Source organism: Echinops telfairi, unplaced genomic scaffold (genome assembly GCF_000313985.2).
Source record: "Echinops telfairi isolate 266 unplaced genomic scaffold, ASM31398v2 ScPeMD7_23;HRSCAF=83, whole genome shotgun sequence".
Taxonomy (NCBI): Eukaryota; Metazoa; Chordata; class Mammalia; order Afrosoricida; family Tenrecidae; genus Echinops; species Echinops telfairi.
In genome coordinates, this window is record NW_022103920.1 from 43,946,440 (window position 1) to 43,968,842 (window position 22,403).

Sequence of the window (22,403 nt, forward strand, 5' to 3'; positions counted from 1 at the left end):
GAAGGAGGAGGAGGAGGAGGAGGAGATAGGGGTAAGACAGAGAGAAAGGGAGGGAGGGAGGGGGAACAAGTGTGGGAGGTTCAGAAACAGGCAGGCTTCTGTTAAACTATGTTCTTTCTTTCTTTTCTCTCCTTCTGCATCATATGATTTTCTGAGTCTCTATATTTCCTTTGCCCATGATCCTATCCTCTTAGTCACCATGTGGACTATATTTTATCTGATTCTTAAGTATCTAACATGCAAGACCTTGGGGGTGGGGAATTCACCTAACATAGCTTAAAAAAATCACATTGAAAACCATGTTAGGACTATCCAAGAAAAAGATATATTATTGTAGAATATGGATTTCATGTTTATCCTGAAACAAAATAGTTGAGGTTTGGGGTTTTGGTTGACCAGTGGGGAAAAGAATTTCAGAATGCTGTGCCCCTCCCGGGTTCCATGAAACAGGACCATGCTTGGGGGCTAGAGGGTGTCCTGGTGTCTCCTGAATGGTGCATGTGGAGAGTCTCGAGCCTTTTGGCCACCAGGAAGAGGAACCTTATTCTGTGTGAGCCTGCCCAGAGTTCTGCCAGAGGCTCTGCTCCTTCCCTGGGCTTTATAGTTTTCTCTCGCTCAGTGGAAGATGCTCCAGTGATTTGTAGAACTGCTCTTAGAAAAGGAAGATGTGCTCAACCGTGAATGTCAGAAGCTGAAATTAAGTTTCAGTATTTATTGTGGAAACAAGCCACCCTTGGCCCTATTAAAAAAGCAGGTGAGTTAGAGCAAAGGCCACTTACAGCTCTCACAGATCTGGTCTTGGAGGAGACGGTTTAGGTGGTGGCAAATCTCCCTTTGCCTTTTATTGGGTTGTATCAGCACATGCAAGAAAGCACCAGAATATGAGGGTAGAGTGCTCCAGGTTGCCAGGTGTGGCTGATAGTCACGAGAGAGGGAAGAGGAATGATTAGCCAATTTGTTACAGGATATTTTGGCTAATTCACTTGGAATTTAGACTGTATCAGACAAGGCCTAAGCAGAGATTTGCCCATATTCTGGGTATATCTCAGCAGGAATAATGCTTAACACACCTAAGAAGACAAATGCTTTTCAAGTATCCTTAACTCTCTGGAAGCACTTGTGAAATTTTAAGAATAATCCATAAATCCTGCTTTAGTCTTTTCCTTGGAGCAGATCCATGGAGGCCTGTTCAGCAGGCACGATGGTTAGTTGCACTTGTTGCTTGGATCCTCAGGGTTAGACTGCAGGCTTGCTGAGGACCAGGACTATGTTTTACCTTCAGTGCCTGAAAACTGCCTCCTTGTACATAGTACTTGCTCAGTAAATCCTGGGCCTACTTAAGGAAATATTAACTATATTAATCCATTATACTAGTCACATGATTTATATCATACCGAATATTTGGTAGGAGCCTGTTGTCTGGAGTTCATCTTTATATGAAGAAAGGACTTCCTGAATAAATAATTATGCACAAGGGTAAATGGGTAGGCTTATAATGCTTAGTATAAGTATACAATTGTATAGAAGACTAAACAAATGAACATTGCTTATTGTCTTCTAAAGAGAGACCAGTGCTGTGTAACCTGGTACTCAGATACGATTATTATACATCATTTCAATTTGTTGATTATGGGAAGACCTTTACACGATTTGGCCCATTGCTGTCTTTAACTGTACTCTCTAGTTGAGAGATTTTGTTGCTCTGGATACGCTGTATTAGTGTCATTTCATTATATCGATACAATAAAAACAATTTCACTTCCCAGGGACCTGCAAGCAAGTCAAAACCTATTGAAGATACAATTGATTGATTTGCCTTTTCTTTCCCTCACTGTAGGTGCTTGGGGCCAGTGGTAGCTGGACACGTGCAGTGCGAGAGTATTCGGCTTCAGCCTTTTGAACCTTCCTTGGCCTCTGAAGGCTATTGAGACTCCCACTCACAATGGACTCCTTCAGTGTTTTATTCATAAGGACCCCTCGCGTTGCTTTTTAAGCGAATAAATAAGCAGGCCAGAGCTCTAAGCAAGGCTGAAACACGTTATTTCTCTCCTGCTTTATTGTGATCGAATTTGAACGGCAAATTTTACCTGGGGGAATGCTCTGCATTGATCCAAACTGCTTGTGTTGGGATATTTCAGTCACTGTTCCGCTATTTACCCCCAGCCCGCCCTGGCTCTGTGGCTCAGTCTGTAAATCAAGTCGTGTTCCGTGAATGCTAAGGAGGAACACCTGCATTTCAGGGCAGGGCGTGCGTTTGTTATTCATCCCTGGGCGGCTGGAAAACCAGGATGTGCCGGTGCTTCCTTCTCCTAACCTTCCTAGGCTCACTCTGAAGAGCAGTAACCCATCCGAGGCGCAGGGCTGTTTGGGGGGTCCCTTTCGCTTCTCTTCCCAGTCTGGCCCAGAGCAGTCTCCTCGGTGCTGAGCAGGTGTCCAGGAGGAGGGGCTCGTTGCGTTTATAGTCACCACGTTCTTCTCCGGAGGCTCCGAGTCGCGTTGAAGTGCCATCTCCGGAGCCTCTCCTTCTGGGACTTCACCATCCAAGCAACCTCTTCAGTCCTGCGCCTTTCCGATTCCCTTGCAGCTCAGCAAGCTGTGCGCAGGCACTTGGGGGCGCGGGTCGGGGTTGAAGTCTCTGAATTGGCCGCGGCGTCCATGGACGATTCGTCTCACAGTCATCGAGGAGTGTGTCTTTCCTTCCCTTCGCGCACCTGGATTCCCACTGACTTTGTTTAGTCAATAATCCGACCGCTTGCCCTTGGCCTCTCTTTCTCTGGGGTCACAGCTCACCTGGAGCTCGGAGAGGGGCGTCCAGGCGGCACTCCTCGTGACTGCGCCCAGCCTTTCCCTGGCGTGGCCCTGGGCCCCGGGCCGGGCTTGCTCCAAAGCGAATCTGAATTCTGAATTCGGCTGGTATCGCAGGGAGAGCTGAGACCAACAGGGTCATCACGTATAACCCTTCCACGGGCAGTTCGTCATCTGCCAGTCTGCTCATCTTCACAGTCTCCTCTTCCCAGGTACCTCTGAACACTCCCCTGGCAGGTTAAAGGCTGTCTTCTGAGGACTCTGGGAGACCTGCACAATCTTTTACGGATGGACTTTATGTCCGGCTTAGGATCTTAAAATGAAAAGGCCCACAAAAGAAACAAAAACAGGGCTAAATTCTGATCCGACATCAAAATCCGCTTTCCCGAGATTAAGGGTGTGTGTGGAACGGGTGGAGCAGTGTTCTTGGTTGGATATTGCGGTACGCTCAAGAGTTTTCTCTGGTTGTTATGGTTACCTCTCTCTCATCAATTTTATGAAAATACAATATCCTGAACACAACATTCTGTTGCATGACACAGACTGTGGGCATGCCTTAGACGCCAGGGTCATTTGGATGGTTCTCGAAGGTCATCCCTGCTTTGGCTTCCCCTTGCTGGTGGACAAACTTTCCTCCTCAGAAAGGGCTGCTTGTACGGTTGGCTCTAGGAACATGTGGGTGGATAGCTCCCTATTCAAACTTAAAATGTTACCTGCATGAAAAGGGCTGCTGACTGTTGTGGGCTGTGCTGACCACTTGCTTTCCTTGTGGGGTCTGCAATTCCGGTGCCTGCCCCGTTGAAGGGGCTGCATGGTGAACTCCATTGGAAAGCAGGGGCTCGCTGGGCTGAAGCAGTGCACACGTTGCTGCGTTTTTGTTTCTGGTGAAGAGTGTGCTCTGGGTGAGCCCTGATGGGAGGGCGGGAGCTTAAAGACACCTGCATGTTTTGTTCTTTTTTCCCCTCCCTGTTGAATATCTGTATTACATCGCTGCATACTACTTAACTGTGAGTATTTATGCTGTGTCCATGAACTCTTCTAAAGACATCTCTGAACAGGAGCCCTGAAACACCGCCCCTAAGGAATCTCTGTGACACTGTAAATGTGTCATTTAATAGCACCCTTCTCTAAGACTCTGATCTGAGCCCAAACCTTCTGGATTTCTCAAACACAATCGGGCATCTTTCAGCTGAGATTTCCCTGAAGAATTAATGTTTACTCCGTTTATGATGATTCTTTTACTCTCCTAAAGGAGATTACTCAACTCAATAACATGCTCTAGTTTGTGAAATATTTTCTAAGGCTATCTTTACAGTAAAAATCCATGTCACACTAACATCAGAAGTAGCTCATGATCTACCTTACCTGCAAATATATATTCAGTGTTTCATTTTAGATGAATATAAGCAATTTTGCATCAATTTTGCATATTGATGACCAGCCCAGATAGGCAACAAACTCTGTTGGTCATTTACAGAATTTAATCATAACCAGATAATTTTGGATAATGTTAGGAATCAATGGGGTAAGGTTGAAAGGATCATAAATGTTTGTTCTGTTTAAAAACATGACTTTATTTTTTTCTTAAAGATGATTTGAAGTGGCTTCATACGTATGCATTACAGTTTGAGTTTTCCCACAGGTTGGTCAGTAGAAAGTTCTAACTGCTCATTATAGCCTAGCAGCTGGCATGGTGGTCGCTGAAAACATGGACTGAGTAGTGGGTCTACAAAACAATAGAAACCTTGGGATAACCACGTGGTTTAGATGAAAATATCTGAAGACTAACTTGTTAGAACCAAAAGAGCAATATTAACCCAATGAAAATCCTTGGAATAGGTAACCACCAGGTCTTGCCATAAAAGAAAATACAGTTTTTAAAGAAGCAATAGAATCTCCCAGTCACTTTGATTTGATAGAAGCAGTTAACGCTCTAGTGTGCAAAAACCATTCCAGTCTAAGGGTTCAGATGCTTTACCAAGGGATTAATGAAGGTTCCACATTCACTTATTTAGCAGGATCAGGATTGTGCTGATTGCTAATATTAATATTCAAAGTGATATCATTAGGTCCCAACACTCAGCGTGGGAACTGGGATAAAATACCTCCTGGGGAATAAGGTCGGTGTGAGAGACAGTCTGCAGTGTGTGCTGGCTCTTCACGTGAAGGCTTGCCGACTCTGTGTCAGCTTTGAAGTATGCAGAAGATAATGTATGTAAGGGCCTTTGGATTCAGATATTTCAACTGAACTCAGAACTAATAAGGAGATGTTAATGGGTTATTTACATAACATAGACAGAAAGCCTAATTTGAGCCCAAAATGTGCCATCCAGACATTTTGGGGGTAGTGAGGAGAGAGGCTGATGTGAGGAACAATTTCTCCAAATCTGAAATTTACATTTAATTTCAGCTAATTCTTCAGACCAGCAGTTAGCTCCTATTTCCCAGAGATGGGTGAGTTCTGTCGGGGCTACTCTTCACTGAGAGTTCCTGGGGGGTGGGGTGGGGGGACCCGGGGGGCAACAGTGCACTTGGCTGCTAATGGAGAAGTTAAAAGCTTAGGTCCCCTCAGAGGAAAAGCCTGGCAATCTGCTAACCAAAGAAAACCAAAATGTGTGGAGGAGTACCACTATCCTCTGATATACACGGGCTGCCATGAGTTGGAATGGTCTCATGTGTGTGTGTTTTGTCTCTACTGATTTCAGTCGACCTGACCCTGACTCCTCCGCTGTCACTTTCTGAGCCAGTTTAAAGACTACTCAGGTGTTGGTGCTTTTTATGTAATGAGCACCAGCAGTTTGGGATGCCGAGAGCTATGCTGTCAATCGTGTCTGAGATGGGCTTTTGGGAGATATACCTTTTAAAGCTCTTGAGGGAAAATGTACAAATTAAAATGTACTTTGAAATTTGCCTCATTTGGGGGCAGAAAAAAAATCCCTAAATCCCTAGGAAATGCTATGACTGCATGAGCTACTACTGTGAAATGAGCCTTAGGTTTGAACGTTTCACCCCGAGGATTTGTTCTGCATTGGCCCTTGGCCCCATTTACAAATCCTGTGGGACTATCTGATGCATGAGTGGCTTTAGGAGGTCATGGGGACGTTCCTGTGGACTCAAATGGACAGAGGATGGCCGGTCGATAGAGAGGTTCTGATCTGTTAGTGCTGGCTGGATCTCCCAACACACTCAGAGATGCCCGGGGGGGGGGGGGGTCTACATTGACATTTTATACATTGCCCAACCGAGGGAGTAAAAGGAAGGTCTATATCTTTAGCATAAGCATACACATGTCTATTTGTCTACTGATAACGAAATCGATGTTTCTTTAGAAGTAGAGGCCTGGCATAGTTGTATAAATGAGCATAGGCATTTACGGTACACAGAAGAAACACACAAAGGTAAGTGAAAACGTGACACGCACCATATTCTGGGACCTGTCCTGTTCCACGCTTTAGTAGTAGCCTCACGCGTCTTCCTCCAGATTTGATGAGTTCTATGGCTCTGGCGTGTGTCATGTCCCTTGTGCTTTCCCCGTTGATTTCAATGATTTGATCTCCTACCTGTTGATTGAAAAAGAAAAGGTTGAAGTCAGCCGGAGATGGTCTTACTCAAGCTGCCTTTCCAACAGATTAAGAAAGCCACCCTAGCATAGCTCACCAACTGTATACCAGTTTGTTGTACTGTGATGGCTTGCTTGCTGCAGTGATGCTGGAAGTTCTGTCATAGATATTCCAAACACAAGCTGGGTCACCCACGGTAAACAGGTTTCAACGGAGCTCCCAGACTAAGATAGACTAGGAAGGCTGGTGATCTATTTCTGAAAAAGTAGCCAAACCAGAATCCCATGGATCACAGCAGAACCTGTTGCTCTGGACATGTCAACAGGAGGGACTGATGACCAGAGGAGTCTATCATGTTTGGTGACACAGAGGGCCAACAGGGCAAGCAGACCCTCAGTGAGATGGATTGGCACAATGGCCTCAATGATGGACATGGCTATGGCAGCAATCGTGCAGACAAAACGGGCCAGGCAATGTTTCATTCTCTTGTGCATTTGGTCACAGTGAGTCAGAGCCAATTCAAAGGCTCACATCTCTCTCTCTCTCTCAATTCCACCCGTTTCCAGAGACCATCTGAAACATTTGGCTGCAACCCACCTCTTCTCATGCAAGGTTAAACCAGCCCTAGGTTTCATCCTAAATCTTAACACCAAACATTATTTACCTTTTATAGACATTAAAATATCTGAGTAGGAAAGTTGCAGTGATCTGTACCTTACATTTACCTTATAGAAAAAGTTGTTAACTTACTGTGTTACTCGGGTAGACTAGAGAAACAAATTCATAGACACTCATGTGTATAAGAAAGAGGTTTATATACAATTGAATACTGAGAAAACTTCTCAGCCCAGTCCAGATCAAGTCCATAAGTCCGATATTAGCCCATATGTCCGATACCAATCTATAAAGTGCTCTTAAGACTCCCAAAACACATGTAATGAGGCCGAATGCAGGAAGATCACAGCCAGTGGGTAAGAAGTCTTGTGGATCCAGTGGCATTATTAGCATCTCAGCACTGGTAGGGGTCTCCACATGGTTCCTCAAGCTCCCAGGGTTCTGGCTGCCTCAGGGTGGCTTCATGTGGCTTCTTGTCAGAAGTGTCTCACAGGGAGTGAGTAGAGAGAAGGCAGTCTCCTGTTTCCAAGGAGGAATTACAGGAGTTCCCAGAATTCTCAGGAGAAGGCCATGCCCACACAGAGGCCTCATTGGCTCTCACCTGATTGACAATTCTCAATTCTCAAATTGACACCAGATTATGTAACTATCACGCTTATCTAGATTTTGATTAAAACTAGGGACTATGTTTGAGCCCAAATTCAAAATAACCTGGCCACCTTTTCCTTGAATCAGAAGTCAATATTTTAACACTTGATCTTAGCCAAAAGGCGGAGAAGCGATCAGAAATCAAAATTTTTATTTTTTTTTTCTTTTTTTTTTGTTTTGTTTTTTTTTTAACATTTTATTAGGGGCTCATACAACTGTTATCCCAATCCATACACACATCAATGTGTAAAGCGCATTTGTACATCGCAGAAATCAAAATTTTAAAGCCTCTTCATTGAACACAGTATTAACTTTGGACTTAATGCAGCATCTAATTCAACATTTTGGAAGAGTGATTGGTTTTATGCTTCTCTGAGAATTTTTGTCATACATCATTCATATTTCCCTGGGTGCTATTATGATATTGCCTTCTTTGTACACAGTGGTTTACAAAGTTGGTTGATATTCACATTTAATGATAAATTTTCTATCATAATCCCATCAATTGAAAATGAGGTTCTCTGTTCTCCAAAGCAGATATATACTCTCACTAAATCTTTGCGGTGCTCACACCCGACTGCTGATGGCAATCCCTCCTGAATTGCCAGAAAGCCCGGGCTCCCTAGACATTCCCACTTAGCTTTTTGCTAATAGATATTTGAAGTCAAAGGAGGTGCAGCCAGGAGCACCTCACGCAACTCCCACAGTACAATTACTGTCAGGAACCTTTGAATTAAAATGTTTCATTCCAGTGCAAGTCACAAATTGGCCAAGAAAAGCACCATGAGTTACTTTGCCAAATTCTACTTTAGTTGGGTTCCTTAAACAAAGCTGAGCTCAGCCTAAACTCTCTAATGCAGACAGAATTGCAGATAAGCTCTCTGCAGCAGAGTGGGATCGCAGTGCACTCAGGGAAGCCGACGGGGGACTGTAGGCTGGGCAGGAGCAGGTACCGAAAGCTGCCACCACAATGGCAAGAGGACACGGAACTAAGACCTCAGCTCCCATCAAAGTGCGAGCACAGCCATGAATCATGTGTAGGGCAGTCTCTGCCTAATGAGGATTCTACACAGGTCAGGATCCCAAGGGAGCGAAGATAAACAGCTCCCTCTGGGCAGTATTTGGACTTTGAATGTCCAGGGGGCTTCAAAAAATTCATGGATTAAAAAAAAAAAAGAAGAAGGAATTAGAAGATAATGGAAGTTTCCCATCAGCCCTTTGAAGGCCCGTTTATGGCTTTTGGGCAGTGGAAGACGTTGACTCTATTGGCATGTCTTCCACCTTCCACAGAAGAGCCAGGGAGGCTGCAGTAAATTGTTTCAGGGACAATGTGTGCAATGCCTATTCTCAGGTCCCCTTAATGATCTTTCCTGTGAGGCACCAGCCACCACTTGAAGTTTAGTCGTTCACCTGAGGCCCCATATGTAAGCCAGTGGCGGAAGTGGGGCGACTTGTTCGTCCCCTAGCAGTCTTAAGTCATGACTAAACGTGACGGGACCGTATCACATTACAAAGTAAAACAGTTAAAAAGAGAGGGTCTTTGCTATTGGCAAGACCGATCTCTGCATGTCAGACTCACAGATCCGTTTAATTATTCAATATCTTCACCTGGATGTCGAATGGGCAACTCCGACGCACCCCCAGCAGATTGGGTTTATTACCTTCCTTCGACAGCAGAACGTTGCCCAGGTCCGAATACAGTTAGAGGCCCCGCCTAAGTGGACACCTGGGGTCACTCAGGGTGCCGCTGCAGTTTCACACACCTCTGCATCTGTCCTTGCTCTCCTACCAACGCCAGGGTTGGCCAGCTCAAGGTGGACCTTTACCTCAACTCTCCTGTCACCCTCTAAGAATCTCTTCTATTTGTCACCAGAGGCGTGTGGCTGGGAGGATGGGTTTCTTTCTTCTGTCAATGAGGTCATCTCCATGGTGGGGGTGTGTGTGTGCCTATGCCTCTCACATTTAGACACTAAAAGAGCTGATTAGGCACTGAGAAGGAAGCTCAAACAGAGGGGAAGCCCTTAATGATTGTCAAGGGACCGAGGAATAGAAACGGAAGAGATAGGACCTTTCTTCACAACCAACAGAGAGAGGACTTGCACCTAGACTAAGTGCCTTGAATTTGGATTTTTGGCTCCATTTCTGTCTGTTGAAGCCATGCATTTGGGATATCTCTGTTATATCCGGATGGAGAAACTGATGACATGGAGCTGATGTAAAGGCTGCTCTGGTACCTGCACGTGAGGGCTTCAAGTCGATGGGAGTGGCTAGTATTTTCTTTCCTGCTTCCACCAGCTCGTCTCTGCAAAGGGCCCGCGCTGAGGCTTTGCCCCCTCCCCCATGCATCAGGCAGGCTGAGACCTGCGGACGCTCCCACAGGCAGCCGCTGTTCTCTCCGCCTTCTTTTTGCCGTACACCTGACATCTCCACGTGGTCTCCAAGGCTAGCATCTTTTCCCTGGGACATTTTCTTGACCCTACTTGCTTCCCAAGCACAGGTGTCCCATCCTCTATTCACCCATCACTGAACCACTATTTACCACACCTTACTACTGATGTATATGCTTGCCTTTCGACCAGACTTGAGGTGACTTCGTTCAGCAAACACTTTGTGATGATTGGTTATGTACCAGGAGGTCGACTGGGGATACAGAGGTAGATGGATGACAAGGTTTCTGCTTACAACAAACGTTCAGTTGACTTTGAAAGAAAGTGAGTGGGCAAGTAGGACGCCCTCATTTCTGAGACAGAGATAGTCACAATATGGAATGGTAAACCGAGAGAGGGGGTATCTGAGTAGGTGGTTTGGTTTGGTTATGGAGATGTCAAATTTAGAAATGTGACAAGAAAAACAACATGCGTTCTACGAGTATGGCACTCATTCCTATGAAACAGATACTTTTATCTGTGGTCACCTTGGGAGACGGCAAAGTCTTTGAGGTCAGGTAGGATGAGATAAGAAGGCCATCTCATGGCGTAGCTGAATGAGTTCTGTCCCGTTACAGTGGGGCTCATCTCATACAGGATTGCAGAGTGTTCCTTAACAACATTATTACTCATCCTTGAACTTGATTGGGGTTCTGTAGGTGACAATTTTGCTGCTTCTTATTGGAGATTAATGCAAATAAAGGTAAACGTTTTAGTTTTTGTTAAGTGATTAATAGTTCAAGATGCAGAAACGATTTAAACTCTAGTCTGTAGCATTTTGTAGCCAAGTCATATAGAATATATTTGGTTTGTATCAATGAAATCTTGATGAGAATTTGATTAAATCTTGGGTTCATTTCTGCCCTGTGTCATGGCTGGCCCTGCTGGAAGGATTACTCAGGCATCTCCACAAAGACGCTTACATGGCTGTAATCAGTTATTTGCCTTCATCTTACTACTGCACCATAAGAATATATTTTGCATGATTATACATGACTGAAATGATGCTCAATAATTATTATGTATGAAGAATTAAGCTCCTTTAGCATTTTATATCAGCCTTAACTTACAATATTGAAGGATTCTATGGGCAAAATATTGGATGCTGCAGGAAGCATCAAAAGAAGATGGGAGGAATACATAGTCACTTTACCAAAATAAATTGGTTGACAAGAAGGGAACAAAACAGATCAGCAACTGGAGCAAAGCAAATCCACAAAGCCCTGGAGGAGCCTCCCAAATAGACTTCCGGCTATTCCCCCAGGACCAGTGGGGAGATAGTCATAATGTCAGTGGACAGACCTAGAATCATATACCCCCTGCCCCAGTTATTATAATCTTCCCTCCTTTTCTCCTTTTACTCAATCTTTTGTTTTCCTTTTGTTTTGTCTCCATCAGTGTTGGTTTTCCCATAGGCATGGGACGCAAACTCGAGGAGAAAGCAACGGACTGATGGTTCCAGAGGGACTTGGGGGGTGGGGTGGGGGTAGGGGATCAGTGAGCAAAAGATGCCATAGACAGGGGAACAACTAGGGATTTAAAATCAACAAGGAGGATGTAGAGATTCTGGGGGTGTTGGAGCAACAGAAAGCTAGCTGAGAGGAATTACTAAGAGGCAGAAGAAGGGCAAGTATGATGGTGGGGCAGGAGGAAGGTAAAAGGAAACAGAGGAAAGATTTAGGAAGCAAAACTATGGATAGAGGTATATGCATAGGTGTGTACATATGTAAATACATTAATTCATAAAAATAGAGGTATTGACCTATGTACACATATTTATAAGGCAATATATTGAGGTAGTGAATGACTTTGGGCTTCTGCTCAAGCCCTGCCTGAACACAAGAACACTGTTCTAACAACCTGTCATTCTGTGATGCACACCCTCCTGGCACTATTGCTGAAGACAAAATGGGTGCATAAGCAAATGAGGTGAAGAAAACAGATAGAGCCCGGCTATCAAAAGATATAGGGGGAGGGAGCAGGAGAAATGAGGAGCTGATACTAAGGGCTCAAGTAGAAAGCAAATGTTTTGAGAATGATGATGGCAACAAATTTACAAATGTGTTTGACACAACGGATGTATGTATGGATTGTGATAAGAGTTGTTCAAGCTCTTAATAAAATGATTAAGAAAAAGAAGAATGATATAGCGTCTTGGGTCTTAAAGTCTTGAAGATAAACAAGCGGCCATCTAGCTGAGAAGCAACAAAGCTCATATGGAAGAAGCACACCAGCCTGTGTGACCACGAGCTGTCGAAGGGACCAGGTATGAAGCATCAAAGAACAAAAAATCGTATCATTGTAAATGTGGGTGAGTGCAGAGTAGAGACTCAAAGCCCATCAGTAGGCAACTGGACACCCCCTTACTGAAGGGTTATGGGGAGGAGATGAGCCAATCAGGGTGCAGGGTAGCAAAGATGAAACATATAACTTTCCTCTAGTTCTTAAATGCTTCCCCTCCCCCCCACTATCATGATCCCAATTCTACCTAACAAATCTGGCTAGACCAAAGGAAGTATATTGGTACAGATAGCAACTGGAAACACAGGGAATCCAGGACAGATGACTCCTTCAGGACCAGTGGTGAGAGTGGCGATGCCTGGAGGGTGGAGGGAATGTGGGGTGTAAAGGGGGAACCAATTACAAGAATCTACATGTAACCTCCTCCCTGGGGGTTGGACAGCAGAGAAGAGGGCAGGGGGAGACGTCGGATGGTGTAACATATGAAAAAATAATAATACTTTATGAATTATGAAGGGTTCAAGAGGGAGGGGGAAGTGGGAAGGGAAGGGGAAAAATGAGGAGCCGATATTAAGGGCTCAAGTAGAAGGCAAATGTTTGAGAATGATGATGGCAACAAATGTATAAATGTGCTTGACACATGGATGTATGTATGGATTGTGATAAGAATTGTACAAGCCCCCAATAAAATGATTTTTAAAAAAAGATATAGCATCTGGAATCTTAAATGATTGAAGGTAAACAAGTGGTCACCTAGTTGAGAAGCAATAAAGCCCATATGGAAGAAGCACACCAGCCTGTGTGATCATGAGGTGTCGATAGGTTCAGGTCTTAGGCATCAAAGACCCAGAACAAAAAATCATATCGTTGTGAATGAGGAGGAGAGCAGAGTGGAGACCCAAAGCCCATCTGTAGGCAACTGGACATTCCCTTACAAAGGGTCACGGGGAGATGAGAAGCCAGTCAGGGTGCAGTGTAGCAACTAGGAAACATACAACTTTCCTCTAGTTCTTTAATGCTTCCTCGCCCCCATTATCATGACTCCAATTCTAGCTTACAAATCTGGCTAGACCAGAGCATATACACAGGTACAGATAAGAGCTGGAAACACAGGGAATCCAGGACAAACAAACCCTCAGGACCAATATTGAGAGTAGCCATACCAGGAGGATAAGGGAAAGGTGTGGGGAGAAAGGGGGAACTAATCACAATGATCTACATATAACCCCCTCTCAGGGGGACTGACAACAAAAAGTGGGTGAAGGGAGACATTGGTCATTGTAAGACATGAAATAATAATAATAATTTATAAATTATCAAGGGTTTGTGAGTAAGGGAGGATGGAGGAGGGAGGGGAAAAATGAGGAGTTGATATCAAGGGCTCAAGTAGAAAGAAAATGTTTCGAAAATGATGATGGCAAAAAATGTACGAATGTGCCTGACACAATGGATAAGAGTTGTATGAACCCCAACATAACGATTTAAAAAAAAAGACAGGAAAGAAAGAAAACACAAAGACGAATGTCAGAAGAGACTCTGAAACATGCTCTCAAACACAGAATCACTAAAGTGAACAGAAGAATTGATGAAGTGCAAGAATCGAACATTGGATTGCAAAAGGGCAGCTTGAGAAGACAAAGGATCAGGGCACGGTCCCTGAGAAGCAGGCCCTCACTGTAGTGAAGGTTCAGTACTGGAGTACTAACAGTGCTTTTCAGTTACGGTACACGTCTCTGTTCTCATGCTGCAGTAAGTTAAGATCTAGAGCATCTCAGTATAACCTAGAATGTCTTCGAAACTTTGCCTTGAGCACTTCCAGCCCCATGATGACAATTTCAATAGCACTTCTTGTTAGGTTCTGATCCATCGCGACTTATGCACAAACATGGCCCGGTCCTGCTCCAGCTCCACAGTTGTTCCTATGATTGAGCCATTGACGCAGCCACTGTCAGTCCACCTCATCGAAGGCCTTCCTCTTTCTCTCTCCCCCTCTACTTTACCAAGCATGACTTCCTTGTCTGGGGACTGGTTTCTCCTGACAACATGACCAAAGTATGTGCGTTTTGCCGTCTTTGCCTCTAAGGAGCACTCTGGTCACACTTCTTCCAAGACAGACCTGTTTATATTTAGCAGTCCATGGTACTTTCAATATTCTTCTCTAGTACCACAATTCAAATGCATCCTTTCTTCTGGTGGTGTAGTGGTTGCACATTGGGCTGCTTACTGCAAGGTTAGCAGTTCAAAGCCACCAGCCAGCCTGCAGGAGAAAGATGGGGCTTTCAACTCCTGCCAACAGTTGCAGTCTCTGACATTCACAGGGGGCAGTTCAACCCTGTGCTTCAGGGTCACTGTGAGTCAACATCAACTCGACGGCAGTGAGTCTGGTGTTTCTTTCAATAGTACTTCCAGGAGACCAAATGAGTTTTCAGTAACAGTGATCTATCCAAATCATCGGAGACAGTCATTGCTATGGGAAGCAAAGGCTAAATGAGTGGTAGAGGAAGAACGGAGGCCGAGTCAGAAGGAAGCCATCAACAGACAGTTGAAAAATCAGAATTAAGAGTCTTCACTGGAGGCTGCCTGGCATCACCACTCTGACATTAGAACACCTGGGTCTGTAAAGATTTGCTGGAACAAAGGACACGCTGATTCTCAACCAGATGGGGTGTCCTTTCTTATTTAAAGGCTCTTTGCAAAATTAACCTTTGTTAGATATTATCTAATAAACAGTGGTGTAGAAATATTTTCCAAGGGGTCACACTGAGTGTTTTGGTTAACCTTCTCATCTCTTCCACTAGACTTGGGAGTCAATGAATTCTAACCCAAGTGCCTGTGCCAGGGCTTGGCTCTTGGAAATTGTTGGGCACAATGACCTCAGCAAGGCCCCAAGACGCTCAAGTCAGCAGGTGTTTCCTGAGAGAAAACTTCCAAGCCAACTGGAACCTGAAACACATGCCGGAGAGCAGTGACACTGGTTTATCTGCCGTAATTAATCTATATGTTGAAAGCTGCCTGAGCCCCTACGTATACTCGGCTCTAGAGAGTAAGAATTTAAAAAAAGACAATATCCCCGCGTCTCTTAAAACATCGAAATGGGAAATAAGCCCCCTGGATGTACAGAGAGTCCTGGTTCTGCATGACAAAGGTTCTGCATGGCCACCTGCCTGCATAGAGGGGCCATGAAGTTGAGGGACCCTGGCGTGAACAGGAAGTCCCAGGTTGCGGCAGACTCCTCAGGCTCTCCTCCTTGAGGAAGACTGAAGACTCAATGCTTTTGAACGGTGGTGATGGCAAAAAATATTGAAAAGACCAGGTGGTGGTGGCCGTCGCCAGGTGCTGTCCAGTCAGGGTGCCACCCCGTGTGCACTGCACAAAGCGCTGCCGGGCCTGTGCCCACCTCACAATCATTCTTATGTTTGCGCCCGTCATTTCAGCCCCGGTGCCCATTCATCGTGTTGAAGGTCTCCGTCTTTCTCGCTGGCCCAATACGCTATCCAGCATGATGTCCTTCTCCAGGGTCTGCTTTCTCCTGACCACATCTCTAAAGGATGTGACTGAAGTCTTGCCATCCTTGTCTCTAAGGAACAGTCTGGCTGTACTTCCAAGACAGGTTTGCTTGTTCTTTTGGCAGTCCATGGTGCTTTGAATACTCTTCGCCAATACCATGATTCAGAAACATCGGTTCTTCTCTCGTCTTCCTTATTCAATACCCCACTTTCCCGTGTTTATGAGGCGACGGGAAATATCACGAGTTGAGTCAGTTGTACCTTAGTCCTCAAAGTAACATCCTTGTCTGTGCGTCATTTGATCTTCTGCCTGGTGTTTCCATGAGCATTAATGAAGAAGCACAGACAACCACCAAAAGAACAAATCGATCGGCCCTGGAAGAAGCACGACCGAGATGCTCCTTCAAAGCAAGGGTGGTGAGCCTATGGCTCATGTACTTTGGACATGTTATCAGGAGAGACCAGTCCCTGGAAAAGGAGATCATACTTGGGAAAGTGGGAGACTCGCCAATATAGATGGGTGCAGTGGCTGCCCTGATGGGCTCCGCGTGGGAGGGCACAGGGCCTGGCAGTGTTTGTTCTATTTGGCACCGGGTTTCTCTGGGTCAGCACCTGCAGCGACAACTACTACTCGATGTGTGCGGTGCATGTATAGCATGTTTTTATTCTTTACATATTCCCCTGTGAGCGATATTTAGTCACCGCTCTAAAAGACTTTAATCTTTGACTTGGGTACATTGCTCCGTACCTTGGGTGGTCATCCCAACCAGGGGCTAGCCTTGACAAAAGATTCAAGGTGAGGTGTCTACTCAAGAGACCTTCATTTCTGATGCCTAGTTCTTTTTCAATCCTCTAAATAAAAACATGAAATACTTCGGAATTTTATAGATGATGCAGTAGGTTAATTGAGGAAGCCACTAGACTCTAAATTGCCATTTGGCATCTTTCTTCTCTTCCTTGTTAAATAACACTCATCTCATCCAGAGAATTCTATTAGACTGTGTTTTTTCCAAATCTCCTTGCTCTTATAGTAAAATATACACCAGCTGAAACTTGCCATTTTAACTGTTTTCAGGTGCATGACCCAGTGTCACTAAGCACACACACAATGTTGTCAAACTATTACTATGATTTGTTTCTAACATTTTTACCACCCCAAATAGAAACGCTATACTTATTAAACAATATGACTCTGTACAGCCTTTTAGAAGGTGCTGATGCTCTCGTCTTCAAGTTCTTCCCTCTTCTTGCTCTCTGGCTGGTCTCTTCCTACCATATTAACACATTAATGTAATACATTCATACAGCATTTCTCTTTCTGAGCCCTTGCCCATGCTAATCCCTTTGTCTACCACTTGTTTCCCAACCCCTTCAAACAGCAAACTGCTCCTCTTTATCTCTAAACTCAAAACTCACTGTCATGGAATTGATTCTGGCTTACAGAGACTCAACAGGACAGGGTAGAACTGACCCTGTGGGTTTCCCGATGGAGAAAGCCTCATTGTTCTCCCACAGAGCAGCTGGTGGTTTCAAACTGCTGACCTTGCTGTTGGCAACCCAAGGAGTAGCCCACTCGGCCACCAGGGCTCCCAAGCACATTAACAACACCTGCTCTTAATTGTAACATTTACATATTTATTTATTTATTTCTCTTCCAGGCCTGCCCTCGAAGGTAAATAGTAACTCCCAGGAGGAATCTACTCCTGGGAGCACTCAACCATAGAGACCCGACAAAGTCCAGAAGGCAGGGAGCGGGGAAGCAGGACTATGAAGTGGAGAACCCAGGGAGGAGCTAGGACCTGTGAGGCTATTCTGAGGGCTCTTCAACTGGTGTCATGAAACAAAACATGCATGCATTGTTGAGTGGAAAACGTGCACCTAAGCCACACGCACAAACGTGGCATTTCAAAACCACTCAAAATGTGGTTTGATGAATGAATGGCTAAAAGAAGGACGTTTTCAAATGATTTTTTCCAGCCTTTTGAATCAGTGCCTTTTATTGTTGACACCAAAGTTAAGCAGGATCTGCAGTAAAATCTTAAATTGATTTCTTTATCTATGTCTATCTGGTTTGATCGTGATCAAATAGTATCAAGCGTCTTTAAGTACCTTGCAAACGCTAAAGAACTATACAAATGTCAACGTTTATGATGATGATTAGTGACAGTGATTACCATGATCCCCATCCTCCTTATAATGATGTGAAAGAGAGAAGAGGAAACACAGTAGTAAGCTTTTCTTAATGAATAAGCAGAGGGGACCAGCTGCTGAGCCGAAGGATATATTTAATTGGGAGATGGGGCAAACGGTTCTTCAGGAAATATGGTGATGAGGGGAAAGCGCCATCGCTTCTTCTGTTGATATGCTAAGTACTGCTTTTCAGGGCTTTCCCTGCTATGCTTTTAGGTAAACAGTTCCGCAGGGAAAAAGCCTCATTGAATAAACGGGGGAGATGGTCCAACCCCCACGCGAATGTAAGCGGGTCAACGGCCAGTGTGGCCACAGACACAGAGCCAAAGATCGAGATTGAAAAGACAGGCTGGCCGACAAGGAATCTTTTCTACAAAGGACAAGGTACCCACACCATTCCCTTTTCATATGCCAGATGGGCTGCTCGGGCAGAAGACAAAGGATCTGCCTGAGCAAGGATGGAAAGCTGTCCCTGGCAGCTCAGCTAGGGGCTTATCTAATGGCTCCGAAATCACTGAAGTTCAGTTGGGAAGTCAGTTTCCCGAGTTGATTGAAAAGTAAACAAAAGGGATTCAAAGAGGAAACTTTGTATTGCAGATTCTGTGTCGGCTGTTATTTCTCTGCCTGGGATGTTCTTGAGAGAAAACGAGGGATTGCTATTCTGCAGACTTATTGTATCAGATGTCCTCATTTTCCAGCTGCGAGCATTAGGCTCTGTGCAATGTCTGCTGTATTGGCACATGATAACAGTTACTTGTTGTCTGAGACTAACAGCTTGGCACATTGCATTTCCATTTAGACTGGGTGTGGGTGCCAGACTTGGGCCTAACATGTGAACAGTGTGAATTGAGTGGGGATGGGTACACTAAGGTGGGCAGCAGGTGTATCAGCTGGGAAGTAGATGATAATCTAACGGTAGAACTGTTTCAGAGGTGTGGACAATGGTTAAGGCAACTTTGCAAAATGGGTTGTTCCCATACCAAGGACAAGCATTGTGGGCGCTGTTAGTACCTTTAATCCAGAGGAACGGGCGGGGAGGGAGGAGCAAAGAAAATGACTGCTCCTCAGGAGCGGGGCGCTGGAGCTCGAGGAGGAGAGAGGGCTGTCAAGCTGACAGCATGAAAGCAGTGAGCAAGAGGGGTCAGAAGTACCCGGTTTCTCTGGTAGCCAAATAGTGCCACTGCCAAAGATGTCCATACTCGAATCCCTGGGGTCTGTGAAGAAGTGACCTCACAGAATTTGCTGATGTGACTTAATCAGAGCTCTTGTGACAGAGAGAGTATCCTGGATGGTGGTGGGCCCCGTGCAGTGATGAGGGGTCAGAAAGGGCAACTATAAGGCTAGAAATGGAAGTCCGAGAAGAAAGAAGAGCTATGTCTGGAAGCTGGAGGAAGGGGCTGAGAGTCAATGAATGGAGGCCAGCTTCTGGAAGCTGGAAATGGATGGTTTCCTAGTCCCCCCGAAGGAATCAGGTCTGCTGCTCCTTTGATCTTGGCTCCGCGAGGCTGATTTTGAACTTTTGGCCTATAGAACTAAGAGGTAATACATTCAACTTGTTTAAAGCCATTACCAGCACCCCCTCCCCACCCCAAATTCACTGCCAGCACGTTGATGCGACCCATAGCGACCCGGTGGGGCAGATTAGAACTACGTTTGTGAGTTCCCCACACTGTAACTCTTTCTGGGAGTAGAAAGCCTTGTCTTTTTTCCTCGGAGTGCCTGGTGGTTTTGAACAGCGGACCTTGTGGTTCGCAGCTCAAGGCAGCACTAGGAAGCTAAGGCATGTTCTCTCCTCCTGTCTTCCAATCTGCTAGTGCCTTTTATCAGCCAAACCTAATAGGAAACAGGCGGGCAAGAGAGTGTGGGTGGCATAGTTATAGGAATTAGTGCCCAGGGCATAAAATAGGGCCAAGAAAGAAACGAGCTAGAACAATTTAGGGGAGTGAATGAAACAAAAGAAGGAAAAATTCTGGGCATTAGCAACGAATAGATATGACAGATGGAAGCTTTAAAAAATAATACACGAACAAGACATAGAACCAGATGGTCGTGACCTTACATCAGATTGGAAACAACTGTTTTTGAAAACCTTTACTTGTTTTCATATTTTATTTTTATGTGTTCAATACCTTAAAGAAGCCATCATTGGTAAGTTACTGAGTAGAATGTACTTTAAAATTGTCTAATAATTCTGAGTTGCCTTTGTATTTACTAAGTTTGATAAGTAATTCGACATAAGAGGGCTTCAAAAAGTTTATGGAAAATGGAATTAAAAGATAATGGAATTTTCCCATGACCTTTTTGAAGCCTCATTGAAGACTTAAAATATTTTATTGTAAACTTTAAAGAAAATATTCTATTTAGAAAAAGAGAACACTTGTTGTAAGATGCATAATATTTTACAAATACTTAATTGCCAACAGTAAGAAGTTTTCTAATACTAAGTGGATCAACTGGATCTTAAAAAAAAAATCATTTTATTGGGAGCTCTTACAAATCTTATAACAACCCATCATTCAATGGTATTAAGCATACTTGTACACATGTTTCCATCAACATTTCCTAAACAATTTCTTTCTATGTGAGCCCCCCCTTTCCCCTCCTTCCCTACCTTTCCACCCTTGTAAATCCTTGATCAATCATATATTATTATTACTGTTATTTCATGTCTTACACTGTTCATTGTCTCCCTTCACCCACGTTTCTGTTATTCATCCCCCTAGGCAGCTGGATCTTTTATAGTAATTGAAAATGTAAATTGACAATTAGTTGAAAATAGATCGGTGTATTTGTCTGATCGGTGTATTTGTCTGCATGTGATACACACACACACACAAGAAGGAAGCAGATGGACTTTGGGGTTCTACTCAAATCTTATCTCAGTACAAGAACAACTTGTTCTAATAATTTGGCACTGTATCATACCTTCCTAACAGGATCACTGAAGACAAAATGGGTGCATAAGCAAATGTGGTAAAGAAAGCAGATGGATGGTGCTCGGCTACTAAAAGATATAGTATCTGGGGTTTTAAAGGGTTCAAATGAAACAAGCAGCCATCTGGCAGGGATGCAACAAAGTCCACATGGAAGAAGCATACCAACCTGTGTGATCATGAGGCATCAAAGGGAATAGGTATCAGAAGTTCAAACAATACCACCACCAACAAAACTAGGTAATCAAATAGAAGGGAAGGATCATGGAAGTGGAGGCCCCAAACCCACCTGAAAATAACTGGACAGTCCCTCACCAAAGGGCCACAGGGAAGAGGTGTTAAGTCCAGGATGTGGTATAGCACTGATGAAACACACAACTATCCTCTAGTTCTTTTATATTTCCTCCCCTCACTATTATGGTTCTTGTCTTACCTCATTAACCTACTTAGACATGAGTATGCTCATGTGTATAATTAAGATGATGTGGTGCAAGAATGCCAAGATAGATAACCCTTCAGAAACAGTAATGGGAGTAATGATTCCCTGAGGGAATGGGAAAAGAGGGGGTGGGTAGGGGGTGAGGGGGAGCTGATAGTAATGATGAATGCATACTCCCACTTGAGGGGAACAAATAACAGAAATGTAGGCAAATGGATATATTGGATGGTGTAAGACATGGATAATAATAATAATTTATACACATATAACAATAAGGGCTCCTGGGGGGTAGGGTGGAGGAGGAGGAATAAAGGGGAGCTGATATCAAGGAGTTCAAGAAGAATGAAAATGTTTTGAAACTGATGCTGGCAACAATTGTATAAACGCGCTTGTTCTAATTGAATTACGAATTGTTTCAACATCTATAAGAGCTTCCAATGAAATGTTAAAGAAAAGGAAAACAGAGAAAACAATTTGGCATTATGATTCAGGAGTTTTCTTCCTCGGTCAATATCCAAGAGAATGTCTTAAATGTGAATCAGGACAGGCATATAAGAACATACATGGCACCATTCAAAATACCCACATAGACACACCACGTTGTAACACACAGTAAAATATGGGATGGTCGTGAAAATAGAGGAGTTATAGCCATACAACAATATGGATATAACTTGATAATGTAATATTGAGAGAAAAAGGCAGCCCTCCCAAACTTCCTCTAAAGTAAACGGTGAAAATGAAAGATACATTATATATACATACTTATAAAATAAAACTACAATACAGAAAAAAAAAAAAAAAAGACCAGCACAAAATCGGACACATTGGTACCTTTGGGGAGGAGATAGGATGTTTAGTTCTCCTGAGTTCTCAATTTAGGAACACCTGGATGTAAGGTCTATTAATTTCCAACTTCTTGGGTGTGGTGGTAGGCGCACCAGTGTTCATCATAATTACACGTGCAAGTGCTTGAAGGAAGAGTGGCATATGTGGACCAATGAAAATGTGTCCTGGACCAATGATTATGATTATTCCAA

General features: G+C 44.1%; 1 protein-coding gene across 1 annotated transcript in view; it reads right to left on the bottom strand.

Moving 5' to 3' along the window:
* MAGI2 (membrane associated guanylate kinase, WW and PDZ domain containing 2) overlaps window positions 1–22,403 on the bottom strand; it is a 1,552,529-nt gene that overhangs the window by 51,665 nt on the left and 1,478,461 nt on the right. The window contains exon 21 of the mRNA XM_013004634.2: window positions 6,227–6,365. Within this exon, the coding sequence (XP_012860088.2) occupies window positions 6,227–6,365 (139 nt within the window). The remainder of the gene's footprint in view (window positions 1–6,226; window positions 6,366–22,403) is intronic.